The sequence below is a fragment of the Macrobrachium rosenbergii genome, chromosome 9 (genome assembly GCF_040412425.1).
Source record: "Macrobrachium rosenbergii isolate ZJJX-2024 chromosome 9, ASM4041242v1, whole genome shotgun sequence".
Lineage (NCBI taxonomy): Eukaryota > Metazoa > Arthropoda > Malacostraca > Decapoda > Palaemonidae > Macrobrachium > Macrobrachium rosenbergii.
The window spans coordinates 39,029,506-39,049,575 of NC_089749.1; the positions used below are offsets into that span (position 1 = coordinate 39,029,506).

The following is a 20,070-nucleotide window of genomic DNA, read 5'->3' on the forward strand; positions in this document are numbered from 1 at the left end:
GCTACCGGTCCTGAAACCTTAGCCTTCGACGGGGAAGGGCAATGCCTTCTTGGAAGTCGAGGACTTATAGCCCTTCGCCTTCCATGAAGTCTTCAACTTGGGGATAGCAGACGGAGCTCTATCACCCAAAGAGGAAGACTTCACAAAACCTGAAAATGAAGATACAGATGAAGCAGGGAGTCAAACAAAGGGGGCCCGCCCCAACATCCTCACTTACCTCACCACTTACCACCTGGTCCTGCTCCGTATTCATTGGTTCCAAGTCGAGATTTAGGGCGGCAACATCCTCCGAGACCTCAGCGTACATGATGTCCACTTGAGGTGGCTGGGTCGCATCCGGATCTGCTGAATAATAGGGGTGGCAAGTTCTTCTGGCACTGCAGCGCCACCCGTGCGCCGGGTAAAGCAAGTCCCTCAACCTGGCGTCGAGGACGTAGGGCTTCCCCGACGGAACATTCCTGCCGAACCCAGCCACCCAGGCCCGGAGGGATTCCAAGGCAGACTTCTTGGAAGCTTCATCCGCCTGCAAGGAAACCTGCAGTTAGTCAGAATGAAAAGTCAGACGGAGAATATAAACAATATATCAATTATGAGGAGCATGGACCGGAGGAAAGAAGACTTTCACTTACCGACTCGTCCTTGGATGGTTGAGGAGAGAGCAAAGCAAACCTCACAGCCATTGGGGTGCCAAACAACCAGGTCATCCAGTCGGACCGCACAACCAGCGTGGGTCCGGCACACACTACGTGCCCGTAGGGGTTGATGAAGGGAGGCGGTACACCCGGCTCCTCACAGCGAACAGTCTGTAAAGGTAACAGTACATGAACCTCACACTCTAAGCAAAATAAAGTCGGCAAGGCCGGGAAACTCAACTACAACCGAATACTCCGGCGGAGAAGAACTACCAAAATAAACTGGGCCAATAAGCTTTAAATGCACAGAGTGGAAGGTAAAGGATTCAGACCCGGAAGACTCCGGGAATGAAGGAACGAGAAACCAGGAACCAACCATAAGGGCTGCCAGAAAATTAACGGGCGGAGCCCCGGTGGGACCGGAATCAATTATATGGTAAAACAAAATAATAATAATAACAATAATCAAAAATAACAATGATGGTAACACTCCGGAGACCGGAGGAGTCCGTACGCTAGCGTGACATAGAATCATCCCACATTCACCTCCCCGCCGGAGAAACAAATGGGTAAAGGATCTATGTTCATAACATACGGCGGGCCACACCTAAACCCTAACTTCAAGCTCGATGGGGAGATGAGAGGTCTGAGACAGGATTCGAACACGCATTCGAGCAAACGAACCACCCACCCCACCACAGCGAAGCTGGGGACGATATGGGAGGGAGCGAATCCCTCAACCAATAGGAGGAGTCCCTGACTCGGAGAAAACGCCATCTAGCGTCACCCGCACGAGAGCAAGGCTGAGGGGGGAGGGGCAGTGAAGAGGAGTAGGCTACCAGGAAGGGGGGAGAGGAGACAAGGAGAACATGACACCCGCTCAACTGCATCCTTCCTTCCAAATGAACTTGGAAGGGAAGCCTACTCCAGGGAGCTACACAGCCCAAAGCCCAACTCCTCCTAGGCGTAGCCTAATATAAACCTAACCTAGTATAGGTTGGGAAGGAGAAAGGGGTGTAAAAGGAGAGGAGGAACCAACAGGGAGAGAAATTTTGTGCCGAGAGCCAACCAGGAACGAGTAGGGGATAAGTAGGCGACTAGCCTAGAGGAAACACATCCAAAGAACTTCGATTCCCCCAAACTGGAGGAAGAGGACTAAGGGGCTCACTCTGACCCTAAAACGATCCCGGTGGAAACAGCAACAAAACTCCCTCAACCTGATCTCCGCACCCAGGGCAAGGGATGGAGCAAACACTACAACCATCATCATAAAAACAATCAAAATAAAATTACGTTCACAGGAAGCGTAGCCTACCTCGGAGGGCCCACCAGAGGTAAGGCTACACAGAGGGGTAAACTAACAACCAAAAACAATAAACAAATAAAACTAAAAAATACTAAAACTAAAAGAAGAGCACCATCTTCAAGTATAACATAATAGCCTATGAGACTAAATGAAAAAGAACCCAACCTGGTGGGGGTACTTGGACGGAGCAACTCCCTAAGAGAGGCCGACAGGCCAAAAATGCAAAACAAAAACTAAAATTGGAGGGGGAGCCACCGCACGGAACCACCAGGAAGGAATTCAAGGGCTAAAATCTATATATATATAGCGACTAGGAGAAAACTCCGACCGAAAAGAACAGAAGGAGCCTCGCGGTCGACATGGCTGATGGGGACGCCGTGGCGCCATAAGAAGATCCCAATATTTATGAAAATACGAGACCAAGACAGCCATAAACAGATAAAAAAACCCCACAAGAAGATGGTACTTAACTTAGAGATGGAAAAGGTGCTCGAAGCCATTGTAGATGAAGTAAAAACAATCCAAAAAGGGACGAGCACACAAAAGAAGCGAAGTTATCACGTGCTAGAAAATGGAATGAAGTAGGTGGCGCTGGTGTCGCCGTCCTGGCGGGTGTTAGTGTGGGAGCTGTAACGGCTCACCGCTCTTTTACGGGGGTTTTGATAAGGAGAGGTCTTTGAGTATATTTCCGTGGTAGTGGTATTTCACTCACCCTTCATTATACCGACGTCTTCTAAAAGACGATCGACTGGGGTAGTAACCCCAGCTTTCCTGAAAGCTCTTTTTCTCTGGTATTTCTAGCATGGTTATACCTAGAAATTCGTGCTGTAATGGAATTTCACCGCTGACACGGGACTGAACTCAGAAATATATATATATATATATATACATTATATATATATATATATATATATATATATATATATATATATATATATATATATATATATATATATATATATATATATATATATATATATATATATATATATATATATATATATATATATATATATATATATATATATATATATATATATATATATATACACATTATATATATATATATATATATATATATATATATATATATATATATATATATATATATATATAAAGCTATCAAGGGGCATCCAGGAAAAGGCAGCATATATATATATATATATATATATATATATATATATATATATATATATATATATATATATATATACATATATATATATATATATATATATATATATATATACACAGTATATATGAAAAACTCATAGGTGAAGAGATATTTTATGAATTACAATACAAATTAATTCTTGATTAATAAGTGTGGCTAAAGGCATTATGACGAACCTTGAGAGGATACTTAGCTGGTGCCTAGAGCACATCCTGATTAGGAAAAATGTATGTGTTGACTACATCAGATATCTTTGAGACGTGAGAACATTCCTGCTTGGCGGCACAACTTTTTGAGTTTGTTTGCCAGAAATGTCTGGGGTCCAGAGAATTTTTTTTTTGGGGATGGAGCCCCAGGGTGTGCAGGTATTAGGTATAAAACAAATAGTCATTCGAATATCAACACCAATTATTAACAGAAGCCTTCGATGAAGGCTGTGTTTGAAGATCTGTCGACTGACTGTGAACATTGCTGGTTGGAGGTAGGAAACATTTTAGATTTCCCAAACTGTAGGTGTTCTTTTCATTTAACATATACAGTATCTCACTTGTGTAAGGCATTTTCTACATTGTGTGTACTTTATAAGTAACATGGGAGAAATTCCCATATCTTTATTTTTATACATTTGTTTAACAAGGAATTACATAAACATTCAGAATGTTTATGTAATTAGTACCGTGATACACCACCCGGCCGGCGATATGGTTTGTTTATATCTGCCACAGGCTGCCGAGTTCCGACGTAATTTCGGAAATTTTTCTTAATTTTATGATAACAGACATACAGTAATTCGGTTTATAAATACTGTATTGTTAATTTAATGTGATAACATGGATTGTTTTTCAACAGCAGCAGCAGCAGCATGTGTGGGCCTTAAATGCTTTTAAATAAGCATGGGAAGAATGCCACCAACAACGCCAGCTAGCGGCAGCCGCCCGAAACTCTTTTTTCTACAAACATCATATGATTCATCGGGTTGGATTCCGGTTTGTTGTTTGAACTCCGACGCAAAATTTACTCAACATTTCGTGTTGAAATCCGATTATTTCGAGTTCTAGCACAGCCGAGGACCGGGGTTCTACTGTATATGTGTGTATATATATATATATATATATATATATATATATATATATATATATATATATATATATATATATATATATATATATATATATATATATATATATATATATATATATATATATATATATACAGGTAGTGCTGAGTTACGATGATTCGACTTACGATAATTAAGCTTTTTACGATGGGGTTAGCAATTAATATCGATACGACAATATTTTGAAAATACGTAATTTTAAATTTCGCGGGTGACTGGCGCAGGCAACAACGTACAATCAGGCAGCGTATGGTGTACGATACGTTGGCCCGAGAGGCTGGAATAGGTACATTAATTCAATGAGCTAACCTCACTTGCTCTCGTTATGTCGGAAGTTAAAATAGGTCAGTGTTCGTTTGCAATTTTTGTGCGTTTCTAAATACAGGTAGTGCACGAGTGGCGATAATTCGTCTTACGATAATTCGAGTTTACGATGGAGTTAGCAATTAATACCGGTACAACAATATTTAGAAAATATTTTTAAATTTCGAGCGGCACGAGCAACAGCGCATAATACAATTGCCGTGAGAATCAGGCAGCAAGAAAGACCAACTTCTTTTTCTCCATCTCTTTATTCCATCTTCTAGTTAAAAAGTAAGAGAATAATAAAAGCATTGTTAGTAACCTTATACTCTTGCGAAAATGTACAGCCATAAACAACCTGAACGAGACTCTGTTGTTTTGCTAATAACCAAATCGGATAACAACTGTTTTGCTTGTATTTCAACCATATACGGTTAAACAATTATCGTAGTTATATTAAAAATGACGTTAAGTACTGATATGTTTTTACACTACCCTTATCCGCTTTGGAGAAAAGATCGGCAAGGAAATATACTGCTACAGTAAAATTAAGCTGCAAGTTGTAGCTGACGCTGAGAAAAGAATGTTCAAGCTGCTAATGACTATAAATTATCGTACATTGGCAACATGGATGAAACTTGACCGCAAATAAAATTGGAAAGTATTTTAATCGAAACTACTGGACATGAAAGAACACATATTACTGCTGTTTTCACGCCGATAAAAGATACATACTTAAAAAGCTCGTGGTATGATGATGAAATCAAGAGAAAATAGCGAACGGAATCTTGATTTTTTTTGTTTACACAAAACAAAGGGCCAGCTGCCAACGTCATCTACTAACGAAAAAAATGGCTAAAATAATTTCACGAGACATATTTAAGTTATATTTCGACATAAAAACACTTTATGTATAACGAAAAATACACATGTCCCTTATAAATAAAGTATCTAGAGATTCATTTACACTAACTTGAAGCAAGAAATGCCCTCTGAACCGAAAGTTAAATGCATCGAAATGAAGACCGCGTGATCGATTCGAAACCAAAACATTTTGATTATGATCGGAATTTATAATGCATAAGCAATATAAGAATATTTACGATTGGATACATTGTAGTAAAGCATAACATTTTAAAAGATCCATGGAAAAGATGCACATTCGTTATTTTGATGTTTGTATAATGGTGGTGTTATGTGAAAATAGAATACAGTATAATGTAGGCTAGGCTACCGTATATGATATAAGAAAGTGCAGGCCAGACCTTGTTTGTTATTCAATTTCTCTTAATACTGGCTTATCATGTCAGTCTGCATTGAACCTGCAGAATTAGCTTTGACACTAATAATTACTATACCATATATGTATAAAGTATACTGTGTAGTGTAGGCTAGGCTACCATATATGTATAGATGGTACTGATTACCCTAGTGTAGGCTAGGCCATATTCGAGTTACGATTTTTTCAACAAACGATGGGTTTTTTGGAACCTAACCTCATCGTAAGTAGGGGAATACCTGTATATATATATATATATATATATATATATATATATATATATATATATATATATATATATATATATATATATAATATATATATATATATATATATATATATATATATATATATATATATATATATATATATATATATATATATATATATATATATATATATATATATGATATATTTTTATATATACGCTGATCTATATACAATCATGAAGCTACAAATGTCGGTAACAATATCAAATCCACGCTGCCTCGGGAATATCCCCGATAGTTCAGTGGTAACGCGTCGATTGGAGTTGCTGGATTGCTTATCTGTGTCACGGGATCGAGACTCGGCAGTGCCCGTCCATTTATCACTTATAAATTCCCCTTCGGTGATAATTCCCCATCAGGGATATTCCCGAGGCAGTATGGATTTGATATTAAGCGACATTTGTAGCTTCATGATTATATATGTATATATATATATAACATATACATTATATATATAATTATATAAGTAATCCACTAATTATTCAAGGGACCATCAGATAATGGCTAAATCCGACTAATGGCGAATAAAAAATATCTAGGGGTGTTGAAGGGCAACTCTGTACCCTTCCTCAACTAACCTTGTCACTAGCACATAACTGTAAACACTCAGTATGCTTATAAACAACAATTATCATACTTTTAAACTGAAAACTTTATGCATAAGGCAATTACCTATCTTTTTTTCCCCATATTTGTAACAAAATATACTCTTCCTATTAAATGACAGTTCAGTAGGCAGGTAGCCTACCTGTGCTTACCCACAGCCTGCCACGGTTTTATGACCATTAATATATTTTTATACAGCAACTTCCTTATCAACCTTAATATATTGTATTGTAGTGATAGCTAAGAATTCTGAATATTCTAAGTGTTAATCAAAATAACGAAAGAGAGAGAAAGAGAGAAACCTTCCATTGTTACACATTTAGAAGAAACGAACAGAGAGAGAGAGAGAGAGAGAGAGAGAGAATATCAAAACGTCTCTGTGTTTTGGCTATACCATGATCACAAGGCCAGAACTCAGGAACAAAGAGATTTGTAAACTAGCACTAGAACAGCAAAACTGTGTTGTGATTAGAACAGCAAAACACGGGTATATATTATGATTGTGTTGTGGTTACGAAGCTATTATGATTGCACTTAATCGAGTTGGTAATCACAAGGAATTAGTAACAAAAAGAAGGCAGCCTTGTGGTGGAATAACAGCCAGAAAAATTCATAATTTTGGTGTTTTAGAAACTCCTCCTTGAGGGAGGTACAGTTCCAAAAATAGGGCGTTTCAGGTAATCTACATGACCAATCAACATCAATGAAGGCGGGACAAAAGCAAGACTCCCTGCCTATTAGGGCTTGACAATCTTTTCCAAAAATTACCGAAAAAGGTCCAGTTGAGTTGCAATTGAGCAGAGAAGGCGCAGATAAGGAGCAGCTAAGGCACAAAGAAGAAGGCATGAGGTTGCAAGCCTCACCAATTGTGGGTTGACATAAGAAGACAGGCTCACATTGACTCACCCTATATTTTGTACTGCATATCACCTTGTACTTCTATTGTAAAGTTATTTCTTTGGTGCTAATGAAGAAAGAAAAATCAATTGTCTTCTTAAAGCCTCCTGGGCAAACTATGCTACTACATAAAAAAGCCAGAAAGACCAACATCTATAAAGAAGTAATCTTCTTAAACGAATAGCAGATATAAACAGAAAGAATACATAAATGAACATTAAACAGAACGGGGAATCAGTAACCATCAGAAGTCGAACATCGCCGAAAATCGTCAAAAATCATTACTTTTAATGCTCTGGGTATTGAAAACGATGTAAACTGCATTACTATTGAGTTTTACATCAAAAAAACCTTCAAATTATGATTATTCTGCCATTTTTGCCATGAAATGTCGGATTTATGTCGTAATGTTGCGAACATGCGTCGTAAGCCTGAAATAATTTCTGATGAATATATTTGAAAAGCGCCGTAACCTCGGATCCCAAACTCGGAACCGTCAGTAAAGGGGGACTGCCAGCACATGATAAAAAGTTGGCAATGTTAGCCCTAGCCAGTCTAGATGTTACACTCATAGTATCCATTTGCAAAAGTCAAATAAGCTATTGCAACTGTATCTAGGATACAGTAAAGGTAATAGTAATGAAACTTATTTTACTTATAGAATCCATTTATACTGTATTATGCTGATACTGTATATAAAAAAAACCATCTCACCATTTGTAATGTCTACGTTCTCAGAATCAGTTCATTGAGTCTATTATAAAAAAAATTATGAAAATAATTATTTTTAATTGCTAAAAGAAACTAATGTATTAATGGAATTATCTTTGTTTTTGGTTTTTGCGCATAAAATGTAAAACGGTATTCAAAGGTAAACTAACATACTTTATGTTAACATAAAACCCCTCAAAATCGCAAACCACCTGTTTCCAGATTCGTTTCTTTACCGATGTAAACATATCTCTGTTTGCCACCCTTCTCTCTCTCTCTCTTAGTACTATACATATCCTTTAATGAAATATGAATTACTATATCATAAACATAAAAACATGAAACTAAAACTCCAGGAAGTTCAATTTTTTTTTTGCTTTGCTTGATTTACTGTGCTTTTTCATTACAAGTTTAGTTGGCTATCACACATATCATAACAGTGCACAAGAGATATTTTGTCACTGCTGATATTTCATCTGTAATCACCAAAAAATATTTAAAATGTGAATTTCATACATCGGCATGCTGTATCAAGTTCCCCAATGGCATGAAATGTGAATGGACATACGCACGCAATTTCATTATCCATTGGTTTGTAAAAAAAAATAAAAAATACAGTACGAATATAAACAAGAATATTTTAGCTCAAAATATAAACAAAATAGTGTAAGAGTGTCCCACAAGTGGGTTAAAGTATATTATGGACTATATACGATAAATTTTATGTCGTTCTAGATGAATACAGTTATTTGCAATGCTAAATATTAATCTAAAAATGTGACTGAACTTACACTTGACTGTAAAAAATTAACCATTCACACACACTGACTTGCCAAAGGATTATAAAAAAAAATAGCAAATCAAAGACTCATTCCAAGTTCTACATATCATACAGTGTGTAAACAAGAACATTAACAATTACCTTATCCATATCAATTGTGAAGTTCTTCAACTCGGGGAAAAACCACTCAAACATGCTACGAACAGTACGGTAATCCTGGTGAAAAAAGGAAGGTAAATTATATATTAATATTAAACAAGTCTTATAAGAAAGCCTGTACAGCAAACTAAACTATTACCAAATAACAACATTTTGGGATATTTTCCCATACCCCAGGTAAGTTTTTTCTGTTGAAAAGGTTTTTCTAAAACAACAGTCCAATTACAGTTCAGTTCTAACAAATAATACCTTATCCTAAGAAAATCTAAAAAATGACATGGAATATTCAAAATAAAAATGTCATTAATGCTTATTTCACTTGTGTTATAATGCGCAGTAGGCACAGAAGAACTAAGTACAGGTACTGTACTGTGCTGTACTTATTTTCACTTGCAGATGTGCAAAATATTAAGCTTAGCAAAACACTTCAAACTGCATGAGTCCTTAGTCTTAACCACGGCTGATATTCAATTACTGTCTTTGAGAAACAACCATTTTTTACTTGTACAATACATGAACAAATCAGTGACTACTCCATGTTAGATGTCACACTGATAGGTGGTGCCATATTGCCTGACTTACCTTATTGGAGAGTTAGTTAAAATATTTAAATATGAGTGCATGTTTTTAAACAAAATGGCATCAAATCAACAAAAACCCAGTACACAAGCTGCTTGTGCTGTACTGCATACATACAGAAGTGCCTGCAGTGAAAGAGGACAGGAGTCACAGATGCTTCTTCAAGTCTCCCACCATCAATACTAATATTTAATGATCCAACTTCATTGTTTTCACTTACCCTTACAATTTTTCTATTATTTTGTATTTACTTTTAGTTTTCTCCTCTTACAACTCTTCCAAACATTTCACTAGACTCAGCAGTGTTTCTTAACCGTCCACAATTGAAACTGTACAATCAGCAAACTTTAGCCACTCTACATTGCATATGTCATCAGTCTTTTCCCATGTATTTGCAATTAATTTTTTTTACATTTATCTAATTTCAGGTATCACTTCATTTATAAAGCTATTTAAAAAGCTATGGAAACTTGAAACACCTTTGGCTCATAGCTACTTTTACACCATATCAGCTACTCTCTCATCTAATCTAAATATCCAATCATCTTTTGCTTTCATCATAAAAACTTTTCATTTATTCACTATAAATGAATATACAATACATTCATCCTCAACACATTCACGTAAATTTGTTCAAAAATTTTTTTGGGTCCAGCTTTTTCCCTTTGCTCTTAAACTTTTTTCATCATTGTTTCATAACAAAACTTATTCCAAACACCCCCCTCCCTTGTTCAGTTTCACAATGATCTTCCCCGTCAATTCTTTTGTCATAACCATCATTTTTACCATTACACAAAGGAACCGTTATTCTCTTCAATCCTCTGAGGACTTTCTCTTATCAGGACACTTTACAAACATTCATCAGTTACTGCATCCCACAATTATCATTGAACCATATCTTCTTGCAAAATATCCTTCAAACTTTCTTTTACCCTCCCTAAATCATATATTTTCCACCAGCTGTGTACTATATCTGTATGCAATTTAATTTGTAATATGATATACCTGCTCCGAACATAAATATTGACTTTTGTAGATAAACCTTTACACAATCTCCAATTTCTTTTCCAGTACCACTGCCCCTGCTGCACAGGCTATCACAGGTCATAAAGACAAAATTTTTTCTGCTTGCAAATGGAATACTTTTATTTACCAATAGACAGATATTCTCATAACACTTCATCCAGTTTGATTCTACACTTTCTTATTCCATTATCATTTGCTCTCTCCTTTTCTTTAGCTGGCAAGGTGTCACCCTGCAGACATTTTCCCATGATTTAACTTCATCAAACAAGCTCACTCTCACTTTCCTACAATCAAGGCCATTCCTATCATTTCCAAACAGGACTCCTCTAATGCACCGTGCTTAACACTAAACGCCGACAGGACGTACCATACGTTGACTAAAATTGTCTGTTGGGTGCCGAGTGGACGTACGGTACGTCGACTACAAAATGTTTTTTTAAATATTCGTGGAAAAATAATTATAGGCCTTGTTTGCGAAAGGTTTTAAATCACGTGCCTTGAGGGATGCTGGGAGTTCACGGATCACGCTGCTGTTTTGTTTAGAAGCGTCACCTAGCTGCGCATGCGCCAATTTCTTCCTTCCCGCATTACAAAGCATCAGCAGCGCATCGTCGGAGAGTGATTTCTTGACACATCCGTGTTTTGCAGAATTTTGGCGAATGTTTGCGTATTTGTGACGCAACAGGAGATTTGCAGAGATGTCCCAACACTGTCAGGACCGTGAAAGGCGCATATTGCCTGTCGGTAGTGAGCGTGTGAGGCGAGTTTTAGACTGGGATGCTGGAGAGGGACCAAGCACCTAAGGTAACCCAGCTTTTCAACGCTGTGTTGTGCGGCCACGTGTGACCAAAGGGACCAAGGACCACATCCCGTGCCTTTTACGATCCCTAGGAAGCATCAGGGTGTACTGAGGGGCATCTGTAAGTATTTGGGAGGCCTCCAACAAAAGGACATTGACGAGTACTTGTTGGAGCTCGATCGAGAGCAGGTGGAAAGTCCTCATTTCGATGGCAGTTGGTCATCTAGTGATGAGGACATCACGCCTGATGTTAGTGACGATGAGTATTTGCCCCAATGTCCGTACGGAAGCCACAGGAGGAAAGTGAACTGGAATTTAGTGGTTTCAGTGCTTATGAGGGAGAGTCTGAGGAGGAGGAGGCACCGACTGTGGCTGGTGGGGACGAGACAGAAAGTGATGGTGAAAGTGAGGGAGATGGGCCAGTGGGGAGGGTGGGAGTGTGAAGTTGTGCCAGCGCACGGGCCCGCAGAAGGTCGCAACGTCGCGGCAGCTTGGGTGAAGGCCGTTCATCCGAAAGTGATGAGGGGTGGTTGGAGGACCCCACCCCACCTAACATGCAACCATTCACGGCAGCACCTGGACTGACTGTCCCTGTGCCTCTCACTGCACTGGGGTTCATTCAGCTCTTCCTGACCTGGGAATTGCTGGAATACCTCGTTGCAGAGACGGCGGATTACGCTCGGTACTGCTGTGAGGAACTGCAGACGATGTTGTCGTATCGCTGGCGGGGCTGCAACCTCACGGACATGGCGCATTTTTTGGGGCTCCACATTTTTTTTGGAATGATGCCTGCTGCCAATGTCAGGCAATATTGGAGGCGGAATTTTTTTTTAAGTACGTCCAATGTGCCTGGCATTATGCCCCGTGATAGTTTCCTGGTGTTGGACAGATATTTTGACGCCTTCAACCGCAGGGCCATACCCTGGAATAACCCCGACTGCCTCATCTTAGTCCGCCCAGTGTTGGACTACATTTGTGAACGTTGCCAGTTTCTCATGGGTCTTTCCAAGAACCTTTCTTTGGATGAGGGGATGATGCCATACAAAAGGCGTCTAAGTATAGAAGTGTACAACCCCAAGAAGCCAAAGAAATATGGTGTGAAGTTATTTTTTATTACGGAATCCAACACTGGATACGTCGTGGACTTCTCTGTGTATTCTGGGGTCTTCTCCACGCTGCGTGACACTGTCTTCGGTCTTGTGGATAGTTTCCATAACCAGGGATACCACCTGTTTATGGATAATTATTATAGCTCGGTATCCCTGGCCCAGGAACTGTATGATGCAGGTGTGAATGTCAGTGGTACCTTTGGCTGGTGCGTGGTGCCCTGAATGTTCTCAAGAGGTTCGCTAGCCAGCTGCAACATCTGGCAAGAGGAGAGACAGAGTGGCGGCGGAAGGGAGATGTCTTCGTCATCTGTTGGAAGGGGGTCCGACTCGTGCCCATGATTACGACGAGTCATGAGCCCATCCAAGAAGAGATCGTTCAGCAGAAGAAGACACGTCGGCAGGGCCAAGTTACGTATGAGGAGTTTCGTGTCCAACAGCGTACTGTCATCAGGCACTACAATAGGCACATGGGAGGAGTTGATCTCTTTGATCAACTCATCCAGTATTATCCCTTCGCCAGGAGAACCAGGAGGTGGACACAGAAGCTCCTCAAATACCTCCTTCAGTTGGCCCTCCAGAATACCTACATCCTCTACTATGGGTACAATTCGGATGCCCGGAGGTTGTCCCACATCCAGTTTCTCGAGGTGGCTGGGAATGCCCTCACAAACTTTAATCCAGAGGAGTGGCCTTCCAACACCGCCCCCTTGCCCCGAGCTCCAGATCTGCCCCGAGAGGATAGGGCAGATGTCGCTAGGAGGGCCAACCTCGGTCTTACTGCTCCTGCCGACGCCACCCCTGCTGCTGCCGCCCTTGATGATGCCGCCGCCCTTGATGATGCCGCCGCCCTCCCTCACATTCCAATGTCCCGTCGGGTAGACGACCCTGTGTGTCAGCTGCAGGCAGGGGATCACAAACTGGAGCTCCTAGAAGGGCGTAAGCAGAAACGGTGCCGGGTGTGCCATATGAATGGCAGAAGAAGAGACACCCAGTACGTCTGTCGCACCTGCAAGGTAGCACTTTGCAGTTTCGAGGAGTGTGACCCTAATTACCACACTGTGGTCATATATTGGAGTGCGCCTACCCGAGGGACACCGGAGGGTGCAGAGGACCGCCGAAGGGTGGCCCATCCGCAGTAAGGGCACGCGTCTCCCTCCTCCACCTGTGCCTCATCATGTTGAGAGGAAAAAAATGCAAGACTCTTCAATGGAGGAGGGAGAAAACAAGAACAGAACGAAGAGTCAGGATTACGAGTGAGTATTCTGCATTGATTTTATATTTAGTTTTATATTTATTACAAGTTTTTATATATCTGTTTTTATTGGTGTTTTGTATTTATTTCGTTTTATTCAAAAAAAAAAAAAAAAAGTTTTTCACACCTGCATTCCTTTTAGTTATGTATGAAAGTACCAAAATAAAAAAAAATATATATGTGTATGTGAATGAATGTGTGTATATATATATATATATATATATATATATATATATATATATATATATATATATATATATATATATATATATATATATATATATATATATATATATATATATATATATATATATATATATATATATATATATATATATATATATATATATATATATATATATATATTAGCCATACCTCAAAATTACATGAGGTTAGGTTCTGGAGCCCCTCGTGCAAGGTGAATTTTCGCGTAAGTTTGGCATGGTCTTTAAAAATGCTAATAAATGTTTATTTCCAGAGTTTAAGTACTAAATATGACCCTAATCATGCTCCCAAAGTATTAAGCTAACTTTTAAATGAACTAAAGTTAGTGTAATTTTATTTAAAATTTAGCTTATTACCCTTAAAAAAGGAATACAGTAAATGGTTGACATAAAAATTGAGTACTGCACAGTTTCATAATAGCGCATTTACAGTAGGTGCGTACGTATACTAATGTTACCCCTAATTCATGGGATGCCATTTTCTTTGTCACTTAGAGTAAAAGCCGTTTTCTTTGCATCACTAGGCAAAACGTCAGTCAACAAAAGTACAATTCCATAAAACATTGAAAACATGTACATAATGTTTGTAGAAGGTAGTACAGTACAGGTAAAATTCAATCAATTTAAAATTATATACTGTACAGGTAATGACGTACAGAGAATAATGAGTTGTAAACGTATGTTTGAGCGCTAACTACGAAGAGAGAGAGAGAGAGAGAGAGAGAGAGAGAGAGAGAGAGAGAGAGAGATACTGTAATAAAGTAACTGTACTGCTTTTTGTATCGTATTTATAAATAAATATATAAATACAAATTTTCCATTCTGATTTTACACCTAAAAGCACGAAAACTTAAAAATTATACACACTTTCTACAGGGGTATCATCTTTGAAAAATGCAGGGTATCACATCTTGTAAAAGTACACCAACTGAACATGCTGTAATTACATGCACATACAGATTGCACCAGCACTTTTCTCCGAGGTGAACAGAGTAGTTCTCAAAGAATGACACTTATACAACTCTTAGTTACATCTCTGATATTACATTAAAGAATTCATTTTATCAAATGAGCGCAACTGAACCTCATCTCAAGGTCATGTAAAGTCCTTGTGACAAAGACTTTGCAAATGGACATAATACTTGTATGATATTAATGTACAGAAATATAAATATAAATTTTCCATATCGATTTTACAGTTAAAAGCATGAAAACTTATAAATGTACTTCAAACATTAAACAAGCATTTTCTGCAGGGGTATCATCTTTGAAAAGTGCAGTAACTTTGCAAATGGGTATCACATCTTGTAAAAGTACACTAAGTGAATGTGCTGAAATTACCTTTGCATCATATTTATGCATGTACAAAAATAAAAATAATACATTTTCGATACAGATTGTACACATGAAAGCATGAAATGCGTTTTTCATAGAGATTTTACACATGAAAGCATGAAATGCATTTTTCATAGAGATTTTGCACATTAAAACATCAAATGCATTTTTCATATAGATTTTACACATAGAAGAATGAAATGCATTTTTCATACAGATTTTACACATAAAAGAATGAAATGCATTTTTCATACAGATTTTACACATAAAAGCATGAAAACTTGTAAATTACTTAAAAAAATTAAATACCCACTTCTGCAGGGTTTCTCGAGAATTTCGTGTGTCTGTGAAAAAATCGCGTATGCCCATTAGTTAGGTTCCAGTGAAAAGGCACAACTCGAATCATGTAAGATGTGTATATATATATATATATATATATATATATATATATATATATAATATATATATATATATATATATATATATATATATATATATATATATATATATATATATATATATATATAATAATGAAGTAACATAAATTCATTTCTTGCATACCCATTTATTTAAATTTAAGTACATTTATTATTAGTTTTGTCCAGTTTTAAAAATTTTGTTTTCGTTTATCATTTGTCTCTTGAAGGCTGGACTTGGGTATTTTCACCTCCCCTCAACAGTTGTTTTGCGTTAATAGATACCTCCCCCATGTAAGAATGTTTTTATTTTCATGCTGGTGTGTGGTGGTGCATGGCCGTTCTTAGTTGGTGGAGTGATTTGTCTGGTTAATTCCGGTAACGAACGAGACTCTGGCCTACTAAATAGTGGATGTTGGTTTTGGTGCATGGGCCACGTTCGATGCTGTCTTCTTAGAGGGATGAGCAGCGAATATAGCTGCAGGAGATTGAGCAATAACAGGTCTGTGATGCCCTTAACACCAGAAGGATTGACAGATTAAGAGCTCTTTCTCGATTTGGTGGGTTTCCAAATACGGTAATTTCTTACCCACTAGAGAAATATTATGAAGACTAAATATTTTGATGGTGAGGTTAGGCTGGCAGTTGTAGATGTTCTACCTGTCCCTGGTATCGATATGATATTTGCCAATGATTTGTCTATTGAGAATGAAACTGCTATTTTCCCTATTTTGACTGTGGTCGGTGTGGGGGACGACCACAAGCATATTTCAGAATTTTTCAAGCCTGTCTCGGTTGTGACGAGGTCTCGGGCGAAAGAGATTGACCTCGCTGAGGTAGAACTTGACGCGGATATAATTAACGGACAAAGGACTGACAGTGAGACTAACCTTAATAATAATGTTATTGATTTACAGGATGTGAAATGGAATCTTCGGGCACTTAAAGAAGCCCAAAACAAAGAATTTGGAGGTGTTGAAATTAATAATAATTATGATGATTTATGTAAACCTGTATTTTGTAAATTAGATGGGCTACTCTACAGGGTTAGCAGGTCATTGAATGCACTTGCTGACCAGATAGAGGTAACCCAACAATTAGTAATTCCTGAGAATTATAGGTATAAGATTATGTCCTTAGGTCATGAAAGCAATCTTGAGGGACATTTTGGGGTACGAAAAACTTTTCAGAAAATAGCTCGATATTTCTTTTGGCCCCGAATGCGTTCCGACACAAAGCGATTTGTACTTTCATGTAGGGTTTGTCAATTTGTTGGAAAACCTAATCAAAAGATACCTAAACCCCCCCTCATCCCGATCCCGTCAGTTGGGGAGCCTTTTAGGGAGGTGGTCATAGATGTAGTGGGCCCTCTCCCGCGGACGCGCGGGGAAAATGAATATTTGTTAACTATAATTGATACGATGACCCGCTTTCCCGAGGCTGTCCCTCTGAGAAGTATTCGTGGTGAAAAGGTCTTGGAGGCTTTGATTGGTTTCTTCACAAAGTTTGGCATACCAAAGAAATTGCAGTCTGATTGTGGAACTAATTTTACAAGTCGTTTCTTTAAGAAGAAAATGAGTGAATTAGGTATTTGTCACGTGACTTCTTCCCCTTATCACCCGCAGAGTCAAGGCCAGGTGGAGCGATTTCACCAGACCTTGAAATCCGTATTGAAAAAGTTCTGTTTTGAAACAGGGAAGGAGTGGGATAAGGAAGTCCCATTCGCTTTATTTGCTATTCGTTCAGTACCAAACGAGGCTTTGGGTTTCTCTCCTTTTGAGCTTGTTTTTAGCCATAGTGTGCATGGTCCTTTGGAGGTTTTGAAAGAACACTGGGAAGGAGATTGAGCAATAACAGGTCTGTGATGCCCTTAACACCGGAAGGATTGACAGATTAAGAGCTCTTTCTCAATTTGGTAGGTTTCTGAATACGGTAAACTCTTACCCACTAGAAAAATTTTATGTAGAGACTAAATATTTTGATGGTGAGTTTAGGCTGGCAGTTGTAGATGTTCTACCTGTCCCTGGTATCGATATGATATTTGCCAATGATTTGTCTATAGAGAATGAAACTGCTATTCTCCCTATTTTGACTGTGGTCGGTGTGGGGGACGACCACAAGCATATTTCAGAATTTTTCAAGCCTGTCTCGGTTGTGACGAGGTCTCGGGCGAAAGAGATTGACCTCGCTGAGGTAGAACTTGACGCGGATATAATTAACCCTTAAACGCCGAGCCTCTATTTACAAAAACGTCTCCTGTATGCCGGCGGCGTTCGGGAGTTAGCGCCGAAAGCAGAAAAAAGTTTTTTTCAAAAAATCACAGCAAGCTTAGTTTTTAAGATTAAGAGTTCATTTTTGGCTCCTTTTTTTTGTCATTGGCTGAAGTTTAGTATACAACCATCAGAAATGAAAATAAATATCATTATCATATATAAATATTGAAATATATGACAGCGCAAAAAAAATTTTTCATATGTAATTTTATACAAATCGCGCTGTAAGCAAAACGGTTAAAGCTAACGTGTTATTTTTTTTTTGTATTGTACACTAAATTGCGATGATTTTGGTATATAACAAATTGTAAAACGATCAAAGCAACACAGAGAAAATATCATCACAAAATGATGCATGAATTCGTAATGCGCGGACGTAAAAAAATGTTTTTTTCAAAAATTCACTATAAATCGAAATATTGTGCTAGAGACTTCCCGTTTGTTGAAAAATGAAGCTAATTGATTGAATATTACTAGAATGTAAGTGTTTTAGCTTACAATTGCAGTTTTCAACCATTTCGGTTGAGTTAAAGTTGACCGAAAGTAGAATTTTTTCTATTTATCGTGATTTATATGAAAATATTTCAAAACTGATAAAAGCTACAACCATGACTTATTTTCTGTTGTATTGTACATGAAATTGCGCACATTTTCATATATAAAACTTTATGTAACGACTAATATAAAACGGTGCAAACATTACGACAACGTGACGAAAGAATTTCTGAGATGTTCGGCAGAGTTATGGTGAATTTTCAAAAATTCACCATAAATCGAAATATTGTGCTAGAGACTTCCAATTTATTGCAAAATGAAGGTAAATGATTGAATATTACTAAAATGTAAGAGTTTTAGCTTACAATTGCGTTTTTCGACCATTTCGGTCGAGTTAAAGTTGACCGAAGGTTGAAATTGTGGCAGTTATCGTGATTTATGTGAAAATATTTCAAAACTGATAAAAGCTACAACCAAGAGCTATTTTCTGTTGTATTGTACATGAAATTGCGCACATTTTCATATATAAAAGTTTACGTAACGACTAATATAAAACGATGCAAACATTACGACAACGTGACGAAAGAATATCTGAGATGTTCGGCCGAGTTACCACGCGCAGACGTAAGGAAAATTTTTTTTTTTTTTTCAGAAATTCACCATAAATCGAAATATTGTGCTAGAGACTTCCAGTTTGGTGCAAAATGAAGCTAATTGATTGAATATTACTAGAATGTAAGAGTTTTAGCTTATAATTGCGTTTTTTTACCATTTTGGTTGAGTTAAAGTTGACCGAAGGTTGAAATTTTGGCAGTTATCGTGATTTATATGGAAATATTTCAAAACTGATAAAAGCTACATCCATGAGTTATTTTCTGTTGTATTCTACATGAAATTGTGCACATTTCTATATATAAAACTTTATGTAACGACTAATATAAAACAGTGCAAACATTACGACAACGTGACGAAAAAGAATTTCTGGCGCTGGACGTAAGGAAAAAGTTTTTTAAAAATTCATCATAAATCAAAATATTGTGCTAGAGACTTCCAATTTGTTGCAAAATGAAGGTAAATGATTGAATATTACTAAAATGTAAGAGTTTTAGCTTACAATTGCGTTTTTTTACCATTTTGGTCGAGTCAAAGTTGACCGAACCAGGTTGAGCTGACCATCAGCTCTCATAGGGCTGGCCACGAAGGATTAGGATGGAATGACAAGTCTAGGCTAGAAGTTTAACCAGACCACTGAGCTGACCATCAGCTCTGGGACCTAATAGGTCACTTGTCAATGATGATAAACGAAAATGAAAATGAAATTAAAAGCT

General features: G+C 37.8%; 1 protein-coding gene across 1 annotated transcript in view; it reads right to left on the reverse strand.

Moving 5' to 3' along the window:
* Positions 1-20,070, reverse strand: part of LOC136841702 (phosphatidylserine synthase-like) — a 419,092-nt gene that overhangs the window by 305,878 nt on the left and 93,144 nt on the right. Inside the window, exon 3 of the mRNA XM_067108922.1 lies at positions 9,217-9,291. Coding sequence (XP_066965023.1) covers positions 9,217-9,291 — 75 coding nt within the window. The remainder of the gene's footprint in view (positions 1-9,216; positions 9,292-20,070) is intronic.